General features: G+C 43.9%; 1 protein-coding gene across 1 annotated transcript in view; it reads left to right on the top strand.

The window, feature by feature from the left end:
* The window catches only part of TKT (transketolase), a 172,504-nt gene that overhangs the window by 91,199 nt on the left and 57,429 nt on the right, over window positions 1-23,876 (top strand). Inside the window, exon 10 of the mRNA XM_069643620.1 lies at window positions 17,954-18,084. Within this exon, the coding sequence (XP_069499721.1) occupies window positions 17,954-18,084 (131 nt within the window). The remainder of the gene's footprint in view (window positions 1-17,953; window positions 18,085-23,876) is intronic.

Here is a 23,876-nt window from a genome sequence, read left to right as displayed (position 1 = left end):
AACAAGGTGACACAATAATATGGATACAGTTCGAAGGATGGAATAGCAAGGATACAGTGACAAGGATATGGAGCGCGAATACAGAGAGTCACGGGCCGTGGATACAGATTAGGAAGGCAAAAATGGACCCAATCTAGTTTGTGGGGTGTGCTGCCATTAAGGCTATTTTTCTTTCTAGGCGAGGAGGATAGCTAGTGGTCCATATGCTCGTCTTCGGATAAAGAAGATTCCATGCAAATGAATTCGTTCCCCAGTTTGTCAGAAGCAGGAGGAGTCTAGTATTAAGCATGATATACTTAATAACTTGTGTGCGTTTACAACAATCTGACTTTCTTACCGATGCCTTAAAGAAAATCTGAAAAAAAACATCTGTATGTAACTACAACAACCTCTCCATTATTGCCACAAGTATTTCATATCATTTTGCCATTTTTATTTATTTAAAACGTTGTTAAATGCTGGCTGCAGACGTCACAGTAATTTTATATCGAAGGAAAGTGGGGCTGCTAAGGAATTTAATATGAAATAGCATCAATACATAGATTTATCATTAGTTGTTTTTTTAGATGTGTCAAGGAGTGGTGATAGACAGTAAAACTATTCTGTAAAGTTAGACCTTGAACTAAATTTGAAGACATCCGTGGCCTCTTGGGCCAAAAGGGGAAGCAAGTTCTGGAAATGACGGCCTCTTTTCGGAGGTTTGTTGCTACTTTTTTTTACCAATAGGACAGCTCGGAAATGTATGTGCTCTCCTGGGAGATCCGTTTGCAACGCACAGTGGAATAGTGGTAGAGACAGCTCAGGTCTTCACCCTTCTTAGATCGATTCATTAATTACCTTGAATTGAGTAACACAAAATCAAGGTTCACAGGGTTTACACATAGGAGAAATCTGGCATGAAGCACTTGGAACAATGCTATGTTGTCTTCTCAGTATTGAATGTTGATATACTTTAAATTCTAGCCTGTACAATTCCCTCTTCCCCTGAGATCGGAATCATTATAGCCAAGTATTGATGATGCCCAACAACACATGCTGTGAATGGACGTCATCAATTCTTGAGTAAAATCCTCCAGTATAAATTCAGCCAACATGGGTGATATGGAGGCTGATGAGGTAAAACCCATGAGTACCAATGATGAGGCTGCCTTAGGAATGGAACACTGTCTTTATGTACTACGTGGGTGAGTGCAGGACGACTTAAGTGTTGTGCATTTTCACCATCAAGTTGTTATGTATCTAACTTCCAGCAGTGCTATGTATGAAAGTTAAAAGGAGTTAGAAAATAGTTTTTACTTTTCTTGGGATTATCCCGTAGGTAGGTGCAAGAGGAGACAAGTTTCTTAATACTTGGTTTAATGATTCATTAGTCAATCCTTAAGATTTTCAGTGGATCCACAGGTGCGATGCCTATAGGGAAAGGTGATGTATGAGTCAAAGAAGCAGAGGACCAAAGGAGAAACTCAATTGGTGTTTAGGTTTAGTTGAAGTATCTGAGTCAAAATTCACATAGTCCTCTATAGCAACGGAGCAGCTCTCAAAGTTGCTAACCAAAGTCAGAGATGACGCTGTAAGGTCTGATTGACATTGCTGTCCTAGTAGATTGGAAGGACGCTACCCGCTACCAGATCCTGACAGCGATTATGATTCTCCTGGGGATTGATGTGCAGAAGGAATGGAATGATGAGACTTGGCTACACCATAAATAGCATCAGCTTCATCCTTTTCTAAATGTGGATCACAGTCTTTCCTTTGTTTGAATGGCACACAAAGGGTTTATGTGCTGTGAAATAATTCTAATTTGTATTTTATATTTATTTCATTTATATAGCACTTTACACCAAAGTGCTTTACATTATAACAACAATAATACATAGGATATAATGAAATGAAAAATTGAAGCAAATTACAAACATGAAACAAGCCAACTAAACAGTATGTAGGGCAATTTAACTTGGTAAATAAACGAGGGAGGATGGGGAGAGATGAGGGAGACAGGACAGGGGAAATAAAATGAAGTAGTTACGGAATGGGAGGAAGCTCAAGAGGAAATGGAGCAGAAGGGGAGAGGTAAGTAGGGAAAAGATGAGGGAGGTGAGAGAGAAGTGAAGGAGGTAAGGTGGGCTGTCAGGGTGGGGAGTGAAGAAGAACAGATTTCAAGGAGGCGCGGAAGGGGGAGTAGGTGCGGAAGGAGCGGATAGGGAGAGGTAGAGTTCCAATGTAGGGGGCAGGGAGATGAAATGAATGGAAGTGAGAAGAGGCACATGGGGACGGAGGTATTGTAAGGAGGAAGAGATCAGCAGATCAGAGGGAGGGAGTGTAGAATGAGAGGAGAGAGGAAAGATAGGGTGGAGCGAGATTGTGAAGAGTTTTGAAAACAAGACAGAGGAAATGAAATTTAAGTTGGGAGTGAAAGGGAAGCCAGCCAAGATGAGAAAGTGAGGAGGAAATGGAGTCATGAGGAGCTAGAAGACAGAGAGTACGGATGGCAGAGTGGTAGAGGGATTTGAGGGGAGCAAGATGGGAGGCATGGAGGCAAAAGAGGAGAGAAGAGCAATATAAAAGTCGAGAGAAGATAAGGGAAGAGATTAAGAGTTTAGAGGCATGAAAGGTGAGGGGGGAACAGATTTTACAAACATTGAAGGTAAGGGAGGTAAGAGAAATATGGTAGGTAAAGGAGAAGGAAGAGTCAAGGTGGAGCCCTATGTTGCGGGCATGGGCAGAAATGGGGAGATTAGAAGGGGGAAAGTGAATAAAAGGAGGGATGACATCCAGTTTTTAATAGCAGTGAGACAGGAAGAAAGATTAAGATGGAGGTCGGGAGTGAAGGAAGAGAAGGAAAAGCTGGGTGTCATCAGCATAAAAGTGGTGAGAAATACCGAAGGAAGAGATGATGAGGGCAAGAAGAGAGGTGTAACGGGAGAAAAGGAAGGGGCCGAGAACAGAGCCTTGGGGAACAGCATAGTCCTGGCGGAGAGTGGAGGTGGTACGACCACCCCAGGAGACATCAAAAGAACGTTGGAGAGGTAAGAGGAGAGCCAGGAGAGGACAGAGCCTTTGAAACCAAAGGAAGAAAGAATATTGAGAAGTAGGTGGTGATCGACGGTATCAAAGGCTGCAGAGAGGTCAAGGAGGACAAGGACTGAGGATTGCTTAGAGTAGCGAGCGGTGAGGAGGGAATTGAGAACATATGTGAGAGCAGTTTCTGTGGAGTGTTTAGGGCGGAATCCAGATTGAGAGGTGGGAAGGAGAGAAAGGTTAGTGACAAAGCTGAGAGTTGATTGTAGACTAAACGTTCAACTAGTTTAGAGAGGAATGGAAGAAGCGAGATTGGACGAAAGTTGGATGTAAGAAGGGCATTAGCAGATGGTTTTTTCAGGATAGGGATGATAGTAGAGTGCTTGAAGACAGAAGGAAAGGTAGCAGAGGAGATACTGATATTGAAGAAGGAAGTTAGGTATGGAATTAGAAGAGGGTACATTTTAGGAATAAGGGGTGTGGGGAGGAGATCGTTGGGGGCAGCAGTAGGATGAGTTTTGGACAGGCGGAGGGAAACCTCAGAAGGAGTAACAGGAGAGAAGTCAGTCATGCAAGCTGAAGGGGAGTAGAGAGGAAGGGGAGGAAGGGAATAGGAAGGGGATTTAAGAATGTTTTGGCGTAAAGAGTGTATTTTGGTAGAGAAGAAGGCGGCAAAGTCAGAAGGAGAGAGGGAAGAAGTAGCTGAGTGGTCGGGAGTGGGCTGGGAGAGAAGACGAGAAAGAGTCTGAAAGATACGCTGAGGGTGAAAGTTTTGATGGGCGGAGAAGGTTGGAGAAGTAAGAGAGTTTAGCCGAGCTGAGGCAGGAGTCATAGAGAGAGTGGTATGAGAAATAGGAGGTTTGATTAACCAGAGAGCGGGATTTGAGCCAGAGTCGCTCAAGGCGACGACGCATGGACAGAAGGTGAGGGGAAAGGCAGGGTTGAGAAGGTTTGTGAATAGGGTGGGAGGAGGAGAGGGGGTAAAGTTGATCAAGACAGGAAGAGATAGGGGAGGACAGAGAGGATAAGGCATTGTTAGCTGAGAGAGAAGAGAAGTCAGAGAGAAAGAGTAGGGAGGAAGAACAGGTGTCGATAAAGAGAGATGGGCTAAAGTTGCTGAGATCCCGACGAGAGAAGGAGGTGTGGGATGGGGAAGTAGATGGAGGGGGAGGAAGTGTAAGGGAGAAGGAGAGTAAAGCATGGTCAGAGAGATAGTTGGGTAGGATAGAGACAGGGGAGGGGGAGTAGGTTTGGGCACTTGAGAAATCACTGTGATGGAATTCCCTTTCTACTGAGTAAAGATGTTTTGGGTTCAGAATACATTTTTGTGTTGATAAAGCTTTTAGGCTGTCATCACACAAAGTTTGTGCCATTCTGAGAAGAACTTTAGTCTTTTATCATAAAACACACACACACACACACACACTCTCTCTCTCTCTGTCTCTCTCTCTCTCTCTCTCTCTGTCTCTCTCTCTCCCTCTCTCTCTTTAGAATTGAGTAGATATTAGCAGCCCTGCAAAAGCTTCCAAACAAAACCTTTTGCACAAATCATGGATCACTGTTAGATACGTCCTACTTTGAGAAAAGGTATGAGCTTACTGAGAAAGCAAACAAGCATTACCATTTTAAGGCAGTTCTGGGGGATTTCTCCATTAGGATTTCTTTTTGATTATGACCATAAAATGAAGCTTTAATTTCATTAGGCAAGAAGACCCACATCATTATCCCTTGCAGGGCAGTATCATCAGGCAGGGTTGCATGATCTGTAGCAAATAGATTTCTGCATCTGGATTAGCTTTCCCATCTGATAAATCAGAGCAGGCTCAGAAAACAACTAGACACCGGTATGAAGTACTATATAAAAATGCCATATCATATCATCAACGAAAATAGAAAGATACATAGTGAATATAGGGTGTAGTTAAGTACCAAGTTTCAGACTTTTGAATAAGAAGACATGGATCAAAATCTAAACTTCCCTTCTTGATCCAAGTGGTTTGATATTGGGCACATCAATTTACCAGTGCTCTCCCTGTTTAGTTGGCTTTTCTCATTTATTACCGTTGGACACATCTAATGCAGTGGCAGAGCCAAGGGAAGGGCAGGTGTGGTGGCTGACTCCCCTGGCCCCACTGCTGGTGCCCACTGTGCCCGCCCGGCCTTCCACTGGTGCCCTATTATCTGCCCACCGGCACCAAAAGTTGCCTCTGCTACTGATCTAGCGTGAGACTACGTATTACAAATGGTCCTAGGTAGGCTTGCTATCAATGGTGCTAGGTAGGCTTCCTATCAATGGTGCTAGGTAGGATTCTGATCAATGGTGCTAGGTAGGAATCCTAGCAATGGTGCTAGGTACGATTCCGATCAATGGTGCTAGGTAGGCTTCCTATCAATGGTGCTAGGTAGGCTTCCTATCAATGGTGCTAGGTAAGCATCCTATCAATGGTGCTAGGTAGGATTCCGATCAATGGTGCTAGGTAGGCTTCCTATTAATGGTGCTAGGTAGGATTCCGATCAATGGTGCTAGGTAGGCTTCCTATCAATGGTGCTAGGTAGGATTCCTATCAATGGTGCTAGGTAGGCTTCCTATCAATGGTGCTGGGTAGGATTCCTATCAATGGTGCTAGGTAGGATTCCTATTAATGGTGCTAGGTAGGAATCCTATCAATGGTGCTAGGTAGGCTTCCTATCAATGGTGCTGGGTAGGATTCCTATCAATGGTGCTAGGTAGGATTCCTATTAATGGTGCTAGGTAGGCTTCCTAACATTTGTTTATTTGATTAAATTTATGAGAAGGCTGATTTTTCTCACACCTAGTGAGAAAACCTGTAATCTAAAAGTTGACAAGCAAGAAATATTCTCCCCATTGTGTGAAAGGCTTCCCATGATGTGGGATATTTCCCATGAGCCCTGCTCGCTCGTTAGGGCATTTTCACTCATCCAAATGTTTTAATATGTTGCGTCCTGAAAAAGCAAGAAACAAAGGGTGGTGTAGCTTTTATCAATGCACATTGGTAAATGCTGTCTGTGTAACACATGATTGCGGTTTCAGTGATCTATGGGACAGGTGCAATTGGGAACGGCGTTCTAAGTCTAGAGATGTTGTGCGTCAATAACCCTTGAATTTGGAGAACACGAGGATAAGTCAGAACGCATGCAATAAGCACTCTTTTTAGCTCCTTTGCAAAGGCGCGGCATGCAGTAGTGAGGAAGAGGATGGGGGGCAGGTCTGTGGGTGCAGCACCAACATTTAATTCTATTCGGCAGCACCAACAATTAATTATATTTGCTTTTCAACTTAACAAAAATAGGCATGGTACTATGGCTCGCGTGCTGGTACCTCCTTCGAATTTCAAGGCATTTCAGGGCGTGCTCTGTGCTGGCAAAGTCTCCAAGATTAGTGATTTATGCCGAATACTACAGGAACGTACGTGACATGTCTTGCCAGGCTTCTCTTGTGAAGTGAGGGCTCGGGCCAGGTGTTCCCACGCAGAGCGCCAGAGTCCCAGCATACTGGCCGTACTGGTGTTCCCAGCCACTCCTTTTCCATTCACACTAAGCTTCGCGTGTTTGCAAAGCTGTGCCTTGTGTTTGCTTTTTCCTCTTCCCGCCAACACTGATAGAAGGCAGAGATATGTCTTGGCAGAGACAGCGAGACCATTGTGTAGCCTGCATTCTAATTGATACCATTAGCTCAGACAGCATAGTGAGCTGAGCACTTGCGCCTATATGTGAGCGCAGCCTGCTACGGCAGGTTCGCGTCCCGGCAGGGTCGACTCAGCCTCTGTGGGATATTAATGTCATCTGTTATTTCAGCGCTTTGAGACCCATGGGTGTGTAGCGCTATATAAGAAATACATGTTGTAGTTATAAACTGGTGTCACCCTTTTATATGGCATTTGTTCCTCTCTTGCAATCTTGGTCTCTTCAAGCACTTCTGGGGATTCATATTATAATGTATCACTGTATGTGATTCCAAAACCCATACGATTTGCTAACAAAACATAAGAGGAGTGTTTGTTAATGTTTTCCGCGAGGTATGGGGGCATCTGAATGTTAACAAAAAAGTGCACATTTCACAAAGTAACTTTACATGAAGGGACGTTAAAGTCACAATGCATCACGTGAAGTTAAGGTTCCTGTGTAACCCCACCTCCTCTGCAATGCACTGCTCCCACCTGGGTGTCCTCACAAAACTTCATCAGTGACATCACGCAAATCTTAGTGACATATGTCAATTATCCAAATGTTCTGTGAAAACAGATGTGAGCCCAGAGCGGTACTCCGGGTTACAATGTATGTTACCTGCACATGGCACATACAAACTCTAAAAAGGCGATGGCGTTGAACTGAGCTTCCAGTAGGCAGCATACAATGTCTGATTTATGATAATGCTTTTAAGGCTATGAAACAGATCACCTTTCTTACTTATTAGTATGACATGGATAACTCTCATTGTGACTTATCAGGAGTTGGGCTTTAGCCCTTAAATGCGGCGGTAACAAAGTTACCGCCGCATTTAAGGGCGGGCCCTATCACGAGTCTGGCGTGTTTACCTCCAGCTCCGAGCTGGGGGTAAACACACAGAGAAAATGTCCATTTTCAGTGCATATACCAGCAGCAGTATTACCGCGTGGTAATTGCACCAAAAATTGCCCATTGGGACTTACAGTTAGCGCCCAACCCGTGATCCACCGATAATATCGCCAGTAATACCGCCGGATCGGGTGGGCGCTAACGCTAATAAAGCTGGCGGTATCCCCGCCGGGATACAAACCAACTTGTGATCAAGGCCCATTGACAATACATGCAAATGTTCTGTTTTTATTAAGATCAGATATACAAATTAAATTAAATTATTTTATTTATATTGCACTCGTACACAAGCGTTTCAGAGCGCGACCAGGCAAAGCGAGGGGAACAAGGAAGAACAAAAAACTGCAATCTTACTGGGCCCAGTGACATTTAGAAAGTGCAGGTGCATGGAAAAGGGGAAAGTGCATGGAAGGGGGGAGAAGTGGAAAGTGCGGAACAGAGGAGAGAACAAAATGAATACTAAATAAAATAAAGAAATAAAGGTGATAAACCGTGGATGTGCAACCAGCAAGTGGCAGGTGATCGATTAGTCAGATAGGGGATATCTGATAAGTGCAGAAGAAAAGTGGGAGGGGGGCTGTATGGGTACAGATACAGAACCCCAGTGCAAGGGGTGGCCCGGAGGCAGCGCAGGAGGGTGGCAGGGTGAGCAGGTACCTGGGCCCGAATGACAGAGGGTAGCCAGGTGCACGATGCCAAGAGAGAAAACAGATCAACAGGGGAGAAAGGGGCAGAGGCAAAGAGAAAGGTCTTGAGGTGCTTCCGGAACCGGAGATGGTTCTCCTCATGTTTCGAGGTGGCTGGGAGGCTGTTCCATAGTGAGGCCCAGCCGAAGACAGAGATCAACCCCAAGCTCGTTTCTTTGCAAAACAATTAACTCTGAGGGAGTTAGAAGTAGAGGAGCGAAGGGCTCGAGAGGGGAGGTATTTACAGAGCGATAGTTGACACAAAGGCAATTCAGGCTCCAAGACTAGGGGTTGTCCATTTACACTTGCTCTCAACCTTGAAGGGGGCTCTCGCCTTCCTGACCAGGCTCCCTACACCCAAACGTTTTTAGGTAGTATGTGTTTACTATAGACAATGGTTGCCCCACTGTCTAAGCTTGCTCTGCTCTTTGGAGCCCTGATGGCTGCACCCTCATCTAGCTCTCCCCCTGGCAGACATTATAGGTGACTTAAACAGGGGCAACCCGATCATCTTGTTTCACCCTTCCTCTCTGTCAGTGACCTTGCAACTCTTGTTCTTAATCGTCCCTCCACTCCTCCTCTACTCTTCCTCTGAGACTTACACCTTCTCTTCACCTACCGCTCCTCCTACCTCTACTCTCCTCCCTCCTGATCTTACTCTTCTTACTCTGCCTCTCACGCCTCCTATCTTTATGCTCCACCTCCCTCCTGATCTTACTCTTCTTACTCTGCCTCTCACGCCTCCTATCTTTATGCTCCACCTCCCTCCTGATCTTACTCTTCTTACTCTGCCTCTCACGCCTCCTATCTTTATGCTCCACCTCCCTTCTAATCTTACTCTTTCACTCCTTGCTCTGTTCCCCTCTTCCCTCCTGATCTTCCTTCCTCTCTCACTCCTTGTATTTCCCCTCTCCTCCCCCTCCTAATGTTCCTCTTCCTCTCAGTCTTTCTCACTGCCACTCACTCACACACAACAACACAATTGGTACCACTTTCTCAATCTCAACATCTAACCTTCACTCTATTCAAACATGGCAGTACTCACCTCCAACTCCTCCTCCACCTGCTGCACTCTCCTCTCTGGTCTCCTGGTCCTTGTGCACCTCCTCCAACCTCATGTGAAGACTGACACTCGCGGGTTTTATAGCTCCCTCTTTTGCAATCTAGAAAGTTCTGCAATCTCCAATTGGGAGATTAGTTTCCGATGGCCAATCTCTCCTTTGTCTACCCCAAACTCCTAGCCGCTCCCCTTCCAGCTGGAATTCCTCTTGGAAGTCTTCATAAGGCCCCGTAGCCCTGCCCACCTTTTAGCACATGTATCTATTCAGCTGGTGTTGCGGTCTCCACTGCTGTTTGCTCTCTGTTCCCCTCCGGTATCAGATAGGGCAACGTCCATATGAAGTGCCTCCCACTGCTGCTCTGCTCCCTGCTGGCTCCGCTGCACTGCCGCTGCTCCACAGCTTCTCTGTAGCAAGTCTTGGGACCCTTTGGAAGGCATGGGGTCCCCCATTCGACTCTGGGAACGGGGTGGACATTTTATTTTCAACAAGGCAACCATTCTCTTATTCATATCCAGGCCAGGTTTTGTAGACCACCTTGTTAGTCTCTGGAGAGGGTTGTTCCCTGGAGACCACTAGCCATTCCTGCTGTATTGGGAGGGTGGTGCATGCTGGAGGCTGTAGACTCTGGGTCTTGAATTGATACACCTGGCTGCTTTGAACCCCATGACTCTGGGAGCCACCTGGAAGATTAGAGAAATTGGCCTGACCAGGGGAGAAGCTGATGTGCACCAGGACAAGGAAAGAGCTACCAATGCACATTCATGGCTCCATTCATAAAGTGGAGCCAGGGATAGGGGCATTGACAATGCAAGCCTTCATCTGGGGCAGTGTGCCCAGCTCTCTGCAGATAGTGGACGATTAGTATTTCATGCTCAGGGCTCCTTAAATTTGATGCTGTGCATACGTGGTGGCCTGTGCATAATGGGAGGGAATACCAAGCAATTCCGATTATACACTGGCCATCAATGCACAAAAAGGTATTTTGAAGGGCATTTGTTTGGGATAACAGATCCCTGATTAGGTTGCTAATTTATTCATGCCTTGCCAAAAGGTACTGTCATTCATCCCTGCTGATGAGCATGAATGACTCACACAATTGACTGCCTTTTGCAGCAGGAGATGATTCCATTTTCTGCATGACACTTTCCTTACATGGAGCTCAGGATAGGGCAAGTTATTGGATAATCCTTTTGTGCGAGTGTGTGCGTGGGTCTTTGTACTTGTCTGAAATTTGTGTTGGTTCATTAGTTATTGTCACATCCAGGTGCCTAAATAAGGGGGTGCATGGTGTAGGGTTTTCCTCAAGGAACATGGCGCACACCAGAACAAGTGCTCCTCGCATTTCCCCATTCAATGCGGTGAAACCAACAGTGCATTCATCCATCTTATTTTGATGCAGACAGACAGACATCCCTGGATTCCTAGGCCTTTTACCACCACAGTTGACAAATATTCACAATCCAATAGAGCGTAGATCAGGAGTGAATGCGGTCGCGGAGGTGCACCACTGTGCTCAATTCAGACGCTCATGCAAGAAGACGAGTCTGCTCTAAGAGACAGAAAGGGCCTAGATTATTTCAGGGTAATGGTTTATGGGTCTTCATACACCACATTTAGAGGCTAAAACAAAATCTTCAGAAAGGGACAGAATGGGCAATTGCTCTCACAAAATGAGTATTTTTCCGGACATGCATCTTTGAATATAAAACGTTTTTGTAAAGTTTGACATTGTTTCCAAAATTCAAAAGTTGTTAGGCCCAATGTAAAAACTGATACAAAGCGGTAAAATTGCTTTACAACATAATTTTAAATGATCAGGGCATAATGCATTTAACACTAATCTGTCCACTAGGGAAATGTTATACCTGGAAGACTATCGCTCTTCTTCGGGCATTGGAGAACTTGTAGGTAGCATTGCTGCTGATGCAAAGTAAGAACTCAAGCCAAAGCATATCAACCTGCCTACACCCTTTTATGGTACTCGGACCTAGGCATGTACAGCCTTCTTCAAAACATGATTTCCTCATTTCAGGGCTCTGGTTGCAGGCTTCTCGGTTGGCACTCAGCACCGTAATGCAAAATAACTCAACACATGGCTCTGCCAACTCACAGCATCTTTCACCCTGACAAAGCGAAATTAGGTAGCCAAAAACTTTGCTATGCCTTAGTACGAAAGAGCAGTGCTTTTAATTAACTACACATTTCCTTTCAACTTGTATGTTTAAATCCTTAAAAACAAAACCTGCTATCATTAGTACGTTTGGTATTTATATTGCGTATGTCCTAAATACTGAATGACCAATTGCATCCACTTCAAAGCACCCATGTTAAAGGGGCTCAGATACATTCCCCTTGTCATATACTCGCATGTCCACGTTTTCATTTTTTTCACTTGCACTTTGCCTCTTCATCTTCACTGTTTATTTTCTCGTCCTTAAGCTATTTTTGTCTTTTTTTTCATAACCACTTAGATGGTTCCTGTTTTAAGACGAAGATGTTTCGTTTGTGCCACAGGTAGATTTGGTTATCATGCATGTGCCTTGTATGGCTCTTCTAAAAAGGCTGTAGTAAAATTACTTTTACTATATAGGGGATATGCATGAATGAAACAGGCATAGTAGCATGTCTGTGCACTTTAAAATAGAGCATGAGTGTGTGCATCGTGGCAGAGCATGTATTTAAATAACCTTGATTACTGAGCGCTTCAAATTAACATTGAACTAAGCATATCTGCTTGACCCTCGTAATTTCAGAAACAGTGGACAGTTTTTTTTTTATTGTGTGCCTCTGTTACACTCATTTGTTTCTCATGATACTTAAGTATTTATCTAGTTCACTCATTTGCTCCTCATGATACTTAAGTATACACTCATTCTCTCCTCATGCTGCAGATTTGGTTTTGTCTATGTCCATGCAGAACAGTGAAGCCACCCCCAACACTTATTAGTACCAAAATGGCTTACCTTCCTCTGGCTTAAAATTAGAATGTTATTGGCTAAAGAGTAATCAATAACTGTCCTATTACGAGCAACATCCACCTTGCTTCAGATTTCATCTATTTCTTTGTTTCTTTTACTTTCTTCAAAGTTTTTTTAAGGACCGTACCGCACACCAAAGTTTCCACAAAGTGACTACATAGGAACAGAGACAACAGACGACCAAAAGCATAAAATAGAGCCACAAATAGGTTGAGCAAGTGGAAAACAACAACAAACAATTACAAATGACTGAAATATTTGAGTCCATAACCAGATATTGGCCACAAAGGATTCTGAATCTCCAACAAGTCTGAGCAGTGCGAGAGTGTGACAGGGGAGAATATATGGCTGCATCTGGAAAGGACCGTAGATTAGGACTTCCCAGCAAAAAGCCTCCCATCGCTTCCAACACTAGGCCTCTCTGCAAATAATAGACTTAGAGTACAAATAACTAGGTTTTCTGGAAAAAAATGTCTTATTTGCAATTAAAGAGATTATTAAGTGGTTTCTGACCCTTAACGGTAACCAGCGTAACTGTTTCATGACAAGGATCATGTGTTCAGATTCTATGTCCCCCAACCAACACCCTAGCTGCCACATGCAGGCAGCCAAAACGTGAGATAACTAAACCGTGACCCATGAGATGTAAACGTGACAACAAAATTGTCTGGTCCTGACAATCTTTGTCAGCAGGAGCTGCTGAGCCCCACAGACCCTCCAAGGTGTTTAGTCAACTACTGAGTGTTGACAGCAAAAGTCTCAACATCCCAGAGGGAAAGGGGAAGTGGATAAAATAAAAAAGAAACACATTTTTCACTCTCCGATTGACTGTGCACCTGCAGAGGATGAAAAACATAAGAAGTATTATGTCCAACCTCTCAGAACTACCCCACTAGATTCCCGTAGGATTTCTAGTACCTGTTGAGCCTCCCTGGATAGCTGGAAGGCAAGATGATTAACCCCTCTCTACTACACCTTACTTCTCATTCAACTGGTAAGAAGAAACTATGTCTGGATTCCCTTTTCATGTTAAACTTGCACCAACTCCAAGAGGAAGTAGTGTTTATTTAGAAGTTCAAATTTGTAGACTGGAATGGGTTTTTTCTCATAAAAAATAATGCAGACTTGCAATAATGCAGTCTTGAAAGCTATGTATTTGCTCAATCTGTATGGTTCAAAACAGTATTTGTATGTTTTCAATAATTTCTCCAGATTTTGAATGAGTGCACTGTGATCAGCAGTGCATTTTAGAGTATCCCTTTGCACATGCACAGTATCCAATGTCTAAGAGAATACACTACTACTGCCCTGGACTGCTTCAGAAGTTTCTTGTTTTGCGCAGCATTACACATTAGAGACACTACTCTCTTTGGGCATGCGCGTGGGCCACACTTAAGACACGGAACCTTTCTAAGGCTGCCGTGCTGTGTTTTCAAATAGGAGGCACATTCTCATTGAGCATGCGCGCAGCAGCTTTATTAATCCTTAAATGCCAGCCGCGCATGCGCTGTAACTTAACTCCTTTTTACAATTCACCTCACAGTTACGGAGCGCCTAAACTCCCACATGGAGAAAGCTTGCCAAACGTTGACTGCAAAGAACGAAACGAGCGTTCAGCAAGCGTACAGTTATTTAAATGAGGAACTGCGCGTGTGCGTGCAACGGCTTCCCAAAGCTTACCAAACTACAATCAGAAAAGGCAGAAGGAAACAGTCTTAGATTTACAAACTACCCTAACTGACTAAATACCTAAACTAACTATGAAGAGAACAGCATTATCTTCTTAAAACAAACTTTCCTTGACAGATTTGTACTTGCTGAAAGTGATCTGGAAAAGAAAGGACTATTTTTTAACTAGAGTGCAGCGTTCCCACCAGGAGTACAACTTGTCTTGTCCCACGCTGCTCTTAAGCACCAACCAAGTTAGCTGAACACAAACCACAGTTTCCTGGACTTTACCCAACAAAGGTTAACAACATCAGAGGGTTAATGTTAGATAAAAAACTAAGATCTAGTGATGTGTTTTTAAATCAGAAGGGTGACATTCCCTAAGTTTAACAAACCAGGAACACATCATTGTGCAAGAGATTAATCAATTTGACCTTATATGGGCCAGGCACTCTAAAGCACTCTTTGACCTAGACAGGTCAAACATCTGCCTGATAAAAAATGGACTTCTAAGAATGCATTGGATCTTAATACTGAAACATCTGTATCTACATGGATTGCAACTGCTTTTTGAAAAATAAACCCACTCAAGTACATTTTTATACTGTCATGGGCAAGTTAGGTAGAAATTATTCTTTCAGAATATACTCTTTGATATTCAAGATTACCGCTTTCTTCATGCCATGCTTTATTACCTTTGAGGAACCCATTCTCACTAGTGATTTTTAGGACCAAAGTATTTGCAGTATTTGTCAACTAAATTCCTAATCAAACTGCCATCTGATAGCTTTTATTCAATGATGTTCTCTAGTTTGAACTTGCTTTTGTGCAGATATTATAGAAAGGTATTCGGTTTCCAGCTGTGGCAGGTATTACTGGTCAGGTCTGTTGCTCAGTGTAGTAACACCTCCAAACCAGGATCTGTGTTTGGACTCATGGGGCCTCATTACAACCCAGGCGGTAAGTTCCCTACTTTACCACCATGGTGTAAACTCTGTTTACACCATGGTGGATGGCGGATTTACCGCCCCATTCCAAGGTGAGTGGGGCGGTAAATCCCCATTCCCCATTTGCCCTTCCCCATTCCCATTTTTGCCCCATAGGGCATAATGGGAGTGGGGAAGGCGCTAATTACGGCACCATAAATTACGGTGCCGTAATTAGCACCAAGGCGGGTTAGCGCCTTGCATTTTAACGGCTGCTAAAAGCAGGCGTTAAAATGGTAATCAGGCGTTAAGGGTTAACAGCCCCGACGGCGCCGTTAAACCCTTAACGCCTGGGTTGTAATGAGGCCCATGGTCAGAGGTTGAATTTCATCAGGCCCACTCAGCCCTTCATCCCTCGGTGATGTATGAAATGAGTGCCATGTGTTATCAGCGCCGAGATGCATCACTGGAGTGATCATGTCCTCTATAAATACACCTAATTTGTTACAGCATCAACTTGAGCTGGTATAGATTTGTTCTTACTAAATATGACCACGTATTTCATGCAAGCATTGTTCTGAACCCTAAACAGATGTTTTACTCTTAAGGACAAGGAATACAGATGTCATCAGTACCTAAACAACACATCTCCTTCCCTGAATCCCAACTGGTCGGGTTTATAGTAAGAACGTCTTTGCACCATTGTTTGAGCTCATTCATATGCAGTGGACAATTCAAAATGATGTAGAACAGAGTAAATTGCATGTCCTGGAATATATTCTGACCCTGAAACCAGATAGCTCACAGAAGCCAGTGAACTCAACAGAAAGGTCTCAACTGTATGCTTGTGAATGCCAAAAGCTAGTGATGCAAGGAAATGGAGAAGGAGGTTCCACGTTGTGTGTGCCAGAATTGTGACTTTATTGCTTCAGCCATAGGCGTTTGAGTAGACGACTTTAATAAGATGTCAATACGAGATAAGTGACCTTAATAATAATGTAGCACTTAAAAGAGAAATGAGTCGTTTTCCTTTTATTCCAATGATCAGTTGAACTTGAGCTGTATACCCATTAAAGCTATTGCAACTGATAATCCAACAGGCCACATTTCAATGTGTTGGCATTATCCGTGTTAAGATTAACCTAAGAGACGACTACCTTTGAATGCTATTGTCATGGGATAACAAAAAGGTACTCTTATGTTGATATATTCTTTAAAAATATTGTACTCCATGCCTGATCTATGCTCCCAGCCCAAATAAAGGCAAATTGATGTTATTATCGGGATATTACGGCTGTGGAGTAACAGTAAGTTCCCATTCCCATGGAGTCCGATGGGAACCACTGACTCACTGGCACCGCCCACTGTTAACGATGCAGGTGATTCAGTGATTTCACTGCCAGCAGGGGCCTGAACTACCGGCAGGTCAGGCCTGCTAATATTTCACAACCCCTACCGGCAGACACAGAGTATGGCACCTTGTCTGCGGACCGGCATGCTTGTAACGACCCCCAAATTGCTCAATTAGTAATTGCCTTATAAGTTGCAATCCACTCCATGGGGTTGAGATCTATGAGTGATTATTTGTAAAGTGAGACTAAGAGACTACAGTTTCTTGTTAGATGTTAACTTGAATCTCAAAGGATGTGGAGATAAAAGCCTTGCCTTTTTGGCAAGCCTTCAGGACCCTGAGCACTGGAAGTGGCTCATAGGTACTGTACAACATGAAAGAGCATTAATGATGTGTCCTCTATTCCATTGCATCTTGTAATTGCGAGGAGGTGGTGGGCTCCTGTGTTGACATGGCTTACAGGCAGATTATACCAAGAGCCACTACACTTCCCCCCAAAATAAACATAATTGATATCGAGTGCTTCCTTCAAAGTATTGACTTGTTTCCTTGAATATTGCTCATTTATAGATATTGATGGTTTCATGAAGAGTCTAGAATTTGTCATTGTTATACTCCTTTCTATTTCATCTTCAGATGATGGCCCCTTCTCTTTTGAACACAGAGTTACACAATGAAACCAGGCAACATTTTCACTACACATGCCGTTTTGCATGCCTTATCACACGCATAAAGATGTTGACGCAGGAGAAGTGGTTTGTGAAGGGTGTAGGAGGTGTTTATTAATATTAATGACAATTTAAGCAGTTTTCCTATATCACATTATTTGAACAATCCCAAGTAACCTAAAACACTTATCCCATAGTGAGTGTGGAGCTGGAGGTATGGCATGCAAGTGAGCAGCATATTGACTTTCTCTCTGGATAATGATACAGACCAATCCACAGGTGGTCCTCAAAGAGGGATTGCTGTAAATGTGCTGAAAATGGCGAGTGTGCTAAGTTTATTTTGGCTTGTCCTTGTCAAGGGCTCGCGGGAGGGGGATAAGGGTTTGGCACTTTCCTGCATCTGCCCCAGATCATCATTGCTAGTCACAGGATAGCAGAAATCTCTGACAAACACGAGCAAATGATACATATATGCCTTAAGAGCCTCTAGGTCAGCAAACAAACACCTTTAGGTTTGCTCCTCATATTTCTGAATCCTAACCTCCAGCCACTCGTCAAGTTGATGACAAGATGGTACCAAGCTGAATGATTGTAATTTGCTGCAGCATGAAACATGCATGAAATGAATGAATGAATCTGGACAATATGTGCAGTGCACAGGTCAATATTGCTCAAATATAGGAGTAATGATTTACAGGTTTCTGCAGCTATTAACTGAACACCTTTTTCCAATGAAGTTGTGTGCATGCTACCTTCTGTTGGCTGTTAGTGCTTTGGTGCAAAATGTACAATTACTCCATTGTGCAAGTGTGCATTTGTAGTTTTTCATTGTGTTTGGTATGATATTTATAATGAACTGTTTTTTTAAGGGAGATGAGATTGGTGGACTTCAGCCGGGCAGGAAGTATTTCTGTGAATCGCATGGTCACCCTCAATCCATGCAATCAGACTCTGCTGTGCTTAAAGTTTTTGGTTAGTTATAGTTGTTTTTGTTTTTCTAGGTGAAGATGGCCCTTCCCAGATGGCATTGGAGGATCTTGCTATGTTTAGAGCAATACCCACAGCTACTATCTTTTACCCAAGTGATGGCGTCTCAACTGAGAAAGCTATAGAATTGGCTGCAAATACTAAGGTATGGCTCTTTAAAAAAATACAACACTTGGTTTAATTAAATAAATGGCAAACCTCCCATTTCCCCACTGTTGGAAGGGACCAGCATTCATCTCACCCTGATTTCCTGTATCAATTTCCTTATCTGACCCCCTAGCTTATTCATTCTTTGCAGTGTGTTTGCATTAAAATATCAGGCTGTACCAACTTTCCAATTTTGGTTGGCTCATATATCATTTATTTATTTTTGTATTTATTAGAATTTTTGTTTGGGTCCCAGACCACAGGTTCTCGGAGTGCCTTACAACATGCAAAGTTTGAAAAGGTGAGAGGTGAAATAGAAATTACACAATGCTTTCAAGATAGGATAGAACAATTAGGATAGACAAGTGGGTAGATGGAGGAGCAGGATTATGCGTGAGGGTATAGGGATGTTTGGAGGCTCTTTCTGAAAGTGGTGATGGAGGGTGCAGTGTGGATGTGAAGAGGTAGCGTGATCCATGCGCCTTATGCACAATGGGTAAATTCTTGTTTTTTTTTGTGCATGTTAATGTGTAGAGTGGAATGTGTAGGAGATGCTGGCTTGCTTGTTTAGTGTTTGTGTGGGTGGGGAGTTAGAGTTTGTCATGAAGGTAAAATGGGATTTTGTGGTGGATGGCTTTGAAAATAAGAGTGTACGGGGAGCCAGTGTAGCTCGGTGGGAGCTGTGCAGATATGTGAATGTTTGAGTAGGTGGAGAATGAGTCTGCCTGCAGGGTTGTTTATGGCTAACAGGGGGGCAAGGCTGCTGCTGGGGAGTCCAGTGAGGAGAGTATTGCCATAGTACAGCTTAGCGAGAACTAGTGCTTGGCTGTGATGTGGAAGTCATAAGGAGGAAGGCTGTGTCTGAACTTTGGAGTAGTTGTTTTGGTGACAATGGCGGCAGCAGGTATGTGGTTTGTAAAGGAAAGGTGGGGGGGTTGATGGTAAAGCCAAAGAATTTGACAGGTGTGCAAAGAGATATGCGTAGGTTGTCTGTGGTGGGTTCTTTGATTCAGAGGGTGAGTTTCGGTTTGTGTCTGGGGGTGGGGAGCAGCTATGAGGTTGTTCATTTTGGGAGGGTTGAGCTTGAGGAAGTGGGTAGCCATCCATGTGGCGATGGTGGAGAGAGTGGTATTATGAGATTTTGAAGTTTATTTGTGTGGTGTTTGTGAATTGGTGGAAAGGAACATTGTATTTCCTAAGGGTCTGTCCAAGGAATTCAAGATATAGGTCAAGGAGGATTGGAGCTAGGGAGTAGTCTTGTGGGACCCCATACTTGACCAGTGTGGGGTTGGATCGAAAAGGGGGCATGGGGACAAAGTGTGTCCTGTCAGTAAGGAATGAAGGAGGTGAGACAGTCGAGGATCGTGCCTAAGAGTTTCATCCTGTGGGATAGATGTTGTGTAGAATGGTGTGGTCGATGGTGTCGAAGGCTGCAGAGAAATAGAGAAGTATGAGTAGTGCTGTGTGTCCTTTGCGATGCTATGGAGGTCATCGAGAATGTGAAGTGTAATGGTCACAGTGCTGTGTCCAGGTTGAAAACCAGATAGGAAGGGGTTGAGTAGGTTGTTTGTGGTGATATGTTGGTGCAGTTGGGTAGTGACAAAGTGCCCCATGATTCTGGCAAGGTATGGCAGGATAGTGATGGGGTGGTAATTTATGGGGAGTATGAGGCTACAAGATGGTTTTTTGAGGAGGGGTGAGATTTGTCCAATTTGAGTGCAGAGGGGATAGTACCATGTGAGAGACAGGAGTTGATGATGTTGAGCCAGTGAGGAGTGAGGTGGTGATGTAATTGGATGTGGCTTGAGGTGGGCATGCATCATCCAGGAAGTGTGCAGGTTTTGTGTTGGCATGAGGGTGATGAGGGTGTCTGTGTCAATAGGGTGGAAGGTTTCCCATGTGTTGGAATATTTGGGAGCAGGGACTGGGAATGGGATAGCAGAAGAGAGGGCCTGCCTGATGTTATCTATTTTGGAGTTGAAGTAGTCCATGAGGGAATTGCATACTGAAGGAGATGGGGGTGTGGATGGTGGTTTTGAAAAGCAATTTGACAATTTCGAATAGTTTCTGTGCATGACTGTTGGGGAATAGCGGTTCTCGGAGGCAATTGGTGGCTATGGAATTGCATATGGATGTTTTATATTTGTTGTAGCAGTGTTTGAGAGGTGCTCTGGTGACGGGGCATGGTTTCTTTGCCGGGCTCTTTCTAGGCATCTGCCTTCCTGCATGATAGAGAGGGGAGGCTAATTGAACCATGGTTTATGGTGGTGGTTGCAGGGTTTTAGTGATTTGAAGGGGGACATTTTGTCGAGTGCCTGTGTGATGATGGTGTTGCAATTGTTGAGAGTCAAGGGATGTGCGTGTGGGGAAGAAGGCGGTGGTATGAGTCCTGCTAAGGCTGTGTGGCAGGTGGGGTGATTGTGTATGTTAGAGTGAGCATGAAGAGGATAGCAAAGTGGTCTGATTACATTTTTGACAGAGACATGATTTGTGCTTGAAATCAAAAGGTCCATGACGTTGCCAGCTGCGTGTGGGGTAGGTGATGAGTGTTGTGAGGTCATAGGAGGTGAGTGGAGTGTGGATACTCTTTAGTATGTTATCGCTGTCTGGATGGCAACTACCAGAGTTGAAGTCATTAAGGTAGATATTGATGCTGAGGTTATCATTTGTGAAGACAATCCAGTTGGTGGGATGTGGGGAGATTGTTTGTTGAGGGGCGGTAAGTGAGGTGGAGAAATGTGGTATGTGGATGTTATGGATGGGAACAAGTGAGAGAGTACTTCAAAGGATGTGTATCGGGGGTATGTGGGGCTGCTACATGTGAGTGACTCTTTATATATAATGGCAATGCCATCACGTTGTTTGTGTGAGAGTTCTCTGTGGATGTGCTAGTGTGTGGGAAGCATATCAGGGACAATAGGTGTGGTGTGGGCCTTAAGCCATGCTTTTATAAGGAAGAGTATATCTGGAGAGTGTGTGCTAATGAGTTCATTGATTCCATGTCTGTGAGCAGTTGCAGATTGGCAGTTGAGAAAAATGCAGGTGTATGCAATGAGTTGTTTTAGCAGAGTGCTGTGGTGGAGTTGGATTTAAATGTTGGTTGTGTGCTTTGTATGAGGCCTGTCATGTGACAACATGTGGCAAATGGCTAACAGGGAACACAGAATCCAAAAGGGAAAAGAGAATTACAAGAACCCTTACCTCTGTCAACCCATTGCTCTGGATGCCCTAAGCAAATCACTTAAATTCCCAAAGTAAACCGGAAGTACTTCAGCATGAAAAAGATATAAACAGGAAGCCAGTCCTCTTTTGACAGAGAAAGCAGCAGCTGCAGGATCACAGGATGCTGACAATGAGCTGGATGAATGACTGCAAGAAGAGCTTCAGACTGCAAAATGGCACCCATTTGGGGCGGGGGGAATCTACCCTACCTACCATTCCAAACGTAGTTTCTGGATAAATTGTGTCCAGGATCTCGTGATCAGCCTGTAGATCACCATGGTTGGTTCTTACCTGGTGCCGAAAGAAAACAGCATTAGCCAGAACACACTGAGGTAGCAAACGTTAGTAAACTTGCAAGGTAGTGCAGGGAGCAGAGGGGCAGAGTCACTGCTTCATAACAGAAAACAGACCAGGTACCAGTGGCAGGGACTCCAGCGAGTATGGCTTATTTTACCTGACAATCTGGTTATGAATTCTGCGCTATACATGATTCCACCTCTAGCATGCTTTTCTATTCTGTGATTGTATTTACCAACACATTTGAATTTAAGGGTCTTTTTCTAACTTACTCTAACATCCCGCCCCTTTCCACCATTCTCTTGGGATGATTTAACAATCGTCTCTCATTCTGGAGTAGTGTTCTGTGCATGCTAGCTTCTCTCCACTCTCTCTGAATCTGCTTTGTTTAAAAGAAAAACTGCAATCCCCTTCAGATTTGTAAACACTGGTGCGCTGCTTATCATTTGAGCAACGTCTCTACGTGGAGCTTGTTTGCCCTGTTCTGCCTGGAGTCGGTGTGAATTGTTGCTTTTTTTTGTTGACTGCAGATGCCACTGCTGCTCCTTTTTATCTTCCCAATTTTTTATAAGCCTAGTAAGTTCCTATTTCGTTGCTTGAAAATGCGGTAGCTGAAACCTTTCACAAGAAATTAACTTGCAACTCTACATTGTAAAAACAATCTATCTGATGGAAGCAAAACTTGCATCCCATTTAGGATGGCTTCATTGGTCGGACTGTGTCTGCAGCCATGCCTGATCCAAAGCCTTTGAGGGAGAATACTTCCCTATTCTCTGAATCCTTTTTCTTCTTGCCAACCTCCTGACGCCTTCTATCTACATAGATAAAGCAGCAATGCACCACCTCACCATCCGCATTGAAAGAGACACTCCTTGGAGATACCAGACCTGCATCAAGCGGAGCACATAGACCAAAGCACCTTAGTAGAAAGAAACTTGACTGCTATTTATCCCATCCCACCTTCCTCACCCCAGAGGGAGGAAGAATAGCCTGTGTATGTGGGTGAATACAAGATGAGAGGAGACTAAGATTGTCTCTTAAATTGTTCACTGCTGTCATGCTCAGAGACAGGAAAGGATTTCCACAGAGAGATGGGAGATTCAGAAATCAGGACACACATTAGACTTTTCCACCTCAATCCGTCAAATTTCCTGTACAACAGATTGGTATCTAAGAAGCATATTGAAGGTCTGAAACAGATGAGAGCATTACAGACGTCCCCTTTCAATCCTCGAAAGACAAAATGCAATACTCTTTGGTTACCACTAGATGTCGGACTATATGCACAGCATGTGAATCTAAGCAGATACAATCCTCAGAAATGCTATTATGGTAAGTAATGCATGTCTTCCTTAACAAGAGAGCACGTTTTTTACTCCTATGCTTTGTGGGCAAGACGATTCTTGTAGTGGAGTTCTCGCCTCTCTTCTCCTCCTTTCTCTCAACAAACATGGAAGAAAACAGACATACACGATGGTCATATTTTAAGTTGGCATGACTGGTCTTTCAAATGTATTTCATCATCAGTTTGGTCTCCTAGACAGCAGCTTTCATATGCTCATTCATGTAAAGCATTACAATATGGATCTGGCTAAGTAGGGAGCCAGTATTTCCAATATACTGTCTTACCTTTAGAGCTCGGATTTGCTGCCGGTGAGGTGTAGGAAGGTGTGTCTAGGAAGATGGCTATGGATTGACATCTACCCCTACTGTTTTTGGTTGGTTATATGCTATGATCACAGTTCATGTAGCAGGCCTCTCAGGCACTTAACATCTCCATCCATGTTTATGTCTTGAGCCTTTTTGCCCAACTTGCTTAATCCGCAATAACGTCATCCTGTTTCTGGGAGTAGCAATTACCATTTTAGCTTGCAAGATTAGACCATCCAAATGCATAACTTTCCCTTTCTGTCTCTGAGGACGACAGCAGTGAGGTGCTTGGAAGACATTCCTGGCGGCATTTCATCTTGTACTTGCTCGATACTGTAGGGTGGACTGAGAATGAGAATTCTGCAAGAACAGCTGGACAATCAGTGGATACAGGTCAATGGGACCAAAGCAGGACGGGGAAAGCACAATCCGTAATATAGGGCATATGAAAGAGGAAGTTGGTTGGTGAGAGATGCATCAAACCTCAGCAATGGCATGCTTTTGGATACAATGAACCGGAGGTGACGCCAGAGGATGGAACGGTTGCATGGAACATCTTGCTATGAAAGGAGTTTGGAATGAGCAAGAGAGATTTCTGCCTATCAATTTCCAGAGCTGGTC

Source organism: Ambystoma mexicanum, chromosome 2p, assembly GCF_040938575.1.
Source record: "Ambystoma mexicanum isolate Mex_15411 chromosome 2p, UKY_AmexF1_1, whole genome shotgun sequence".
NCBI lineage: Eukaryota > Metazoa > Chordata > Amphibia > Caudata > Ambystomatidae > Ambystoma > Ambystoma mexicanum.
Note: the sequence above shows the minus strand (reverse complement) of the source record. Positions and strands in the feature narration are given on the sequence as shown.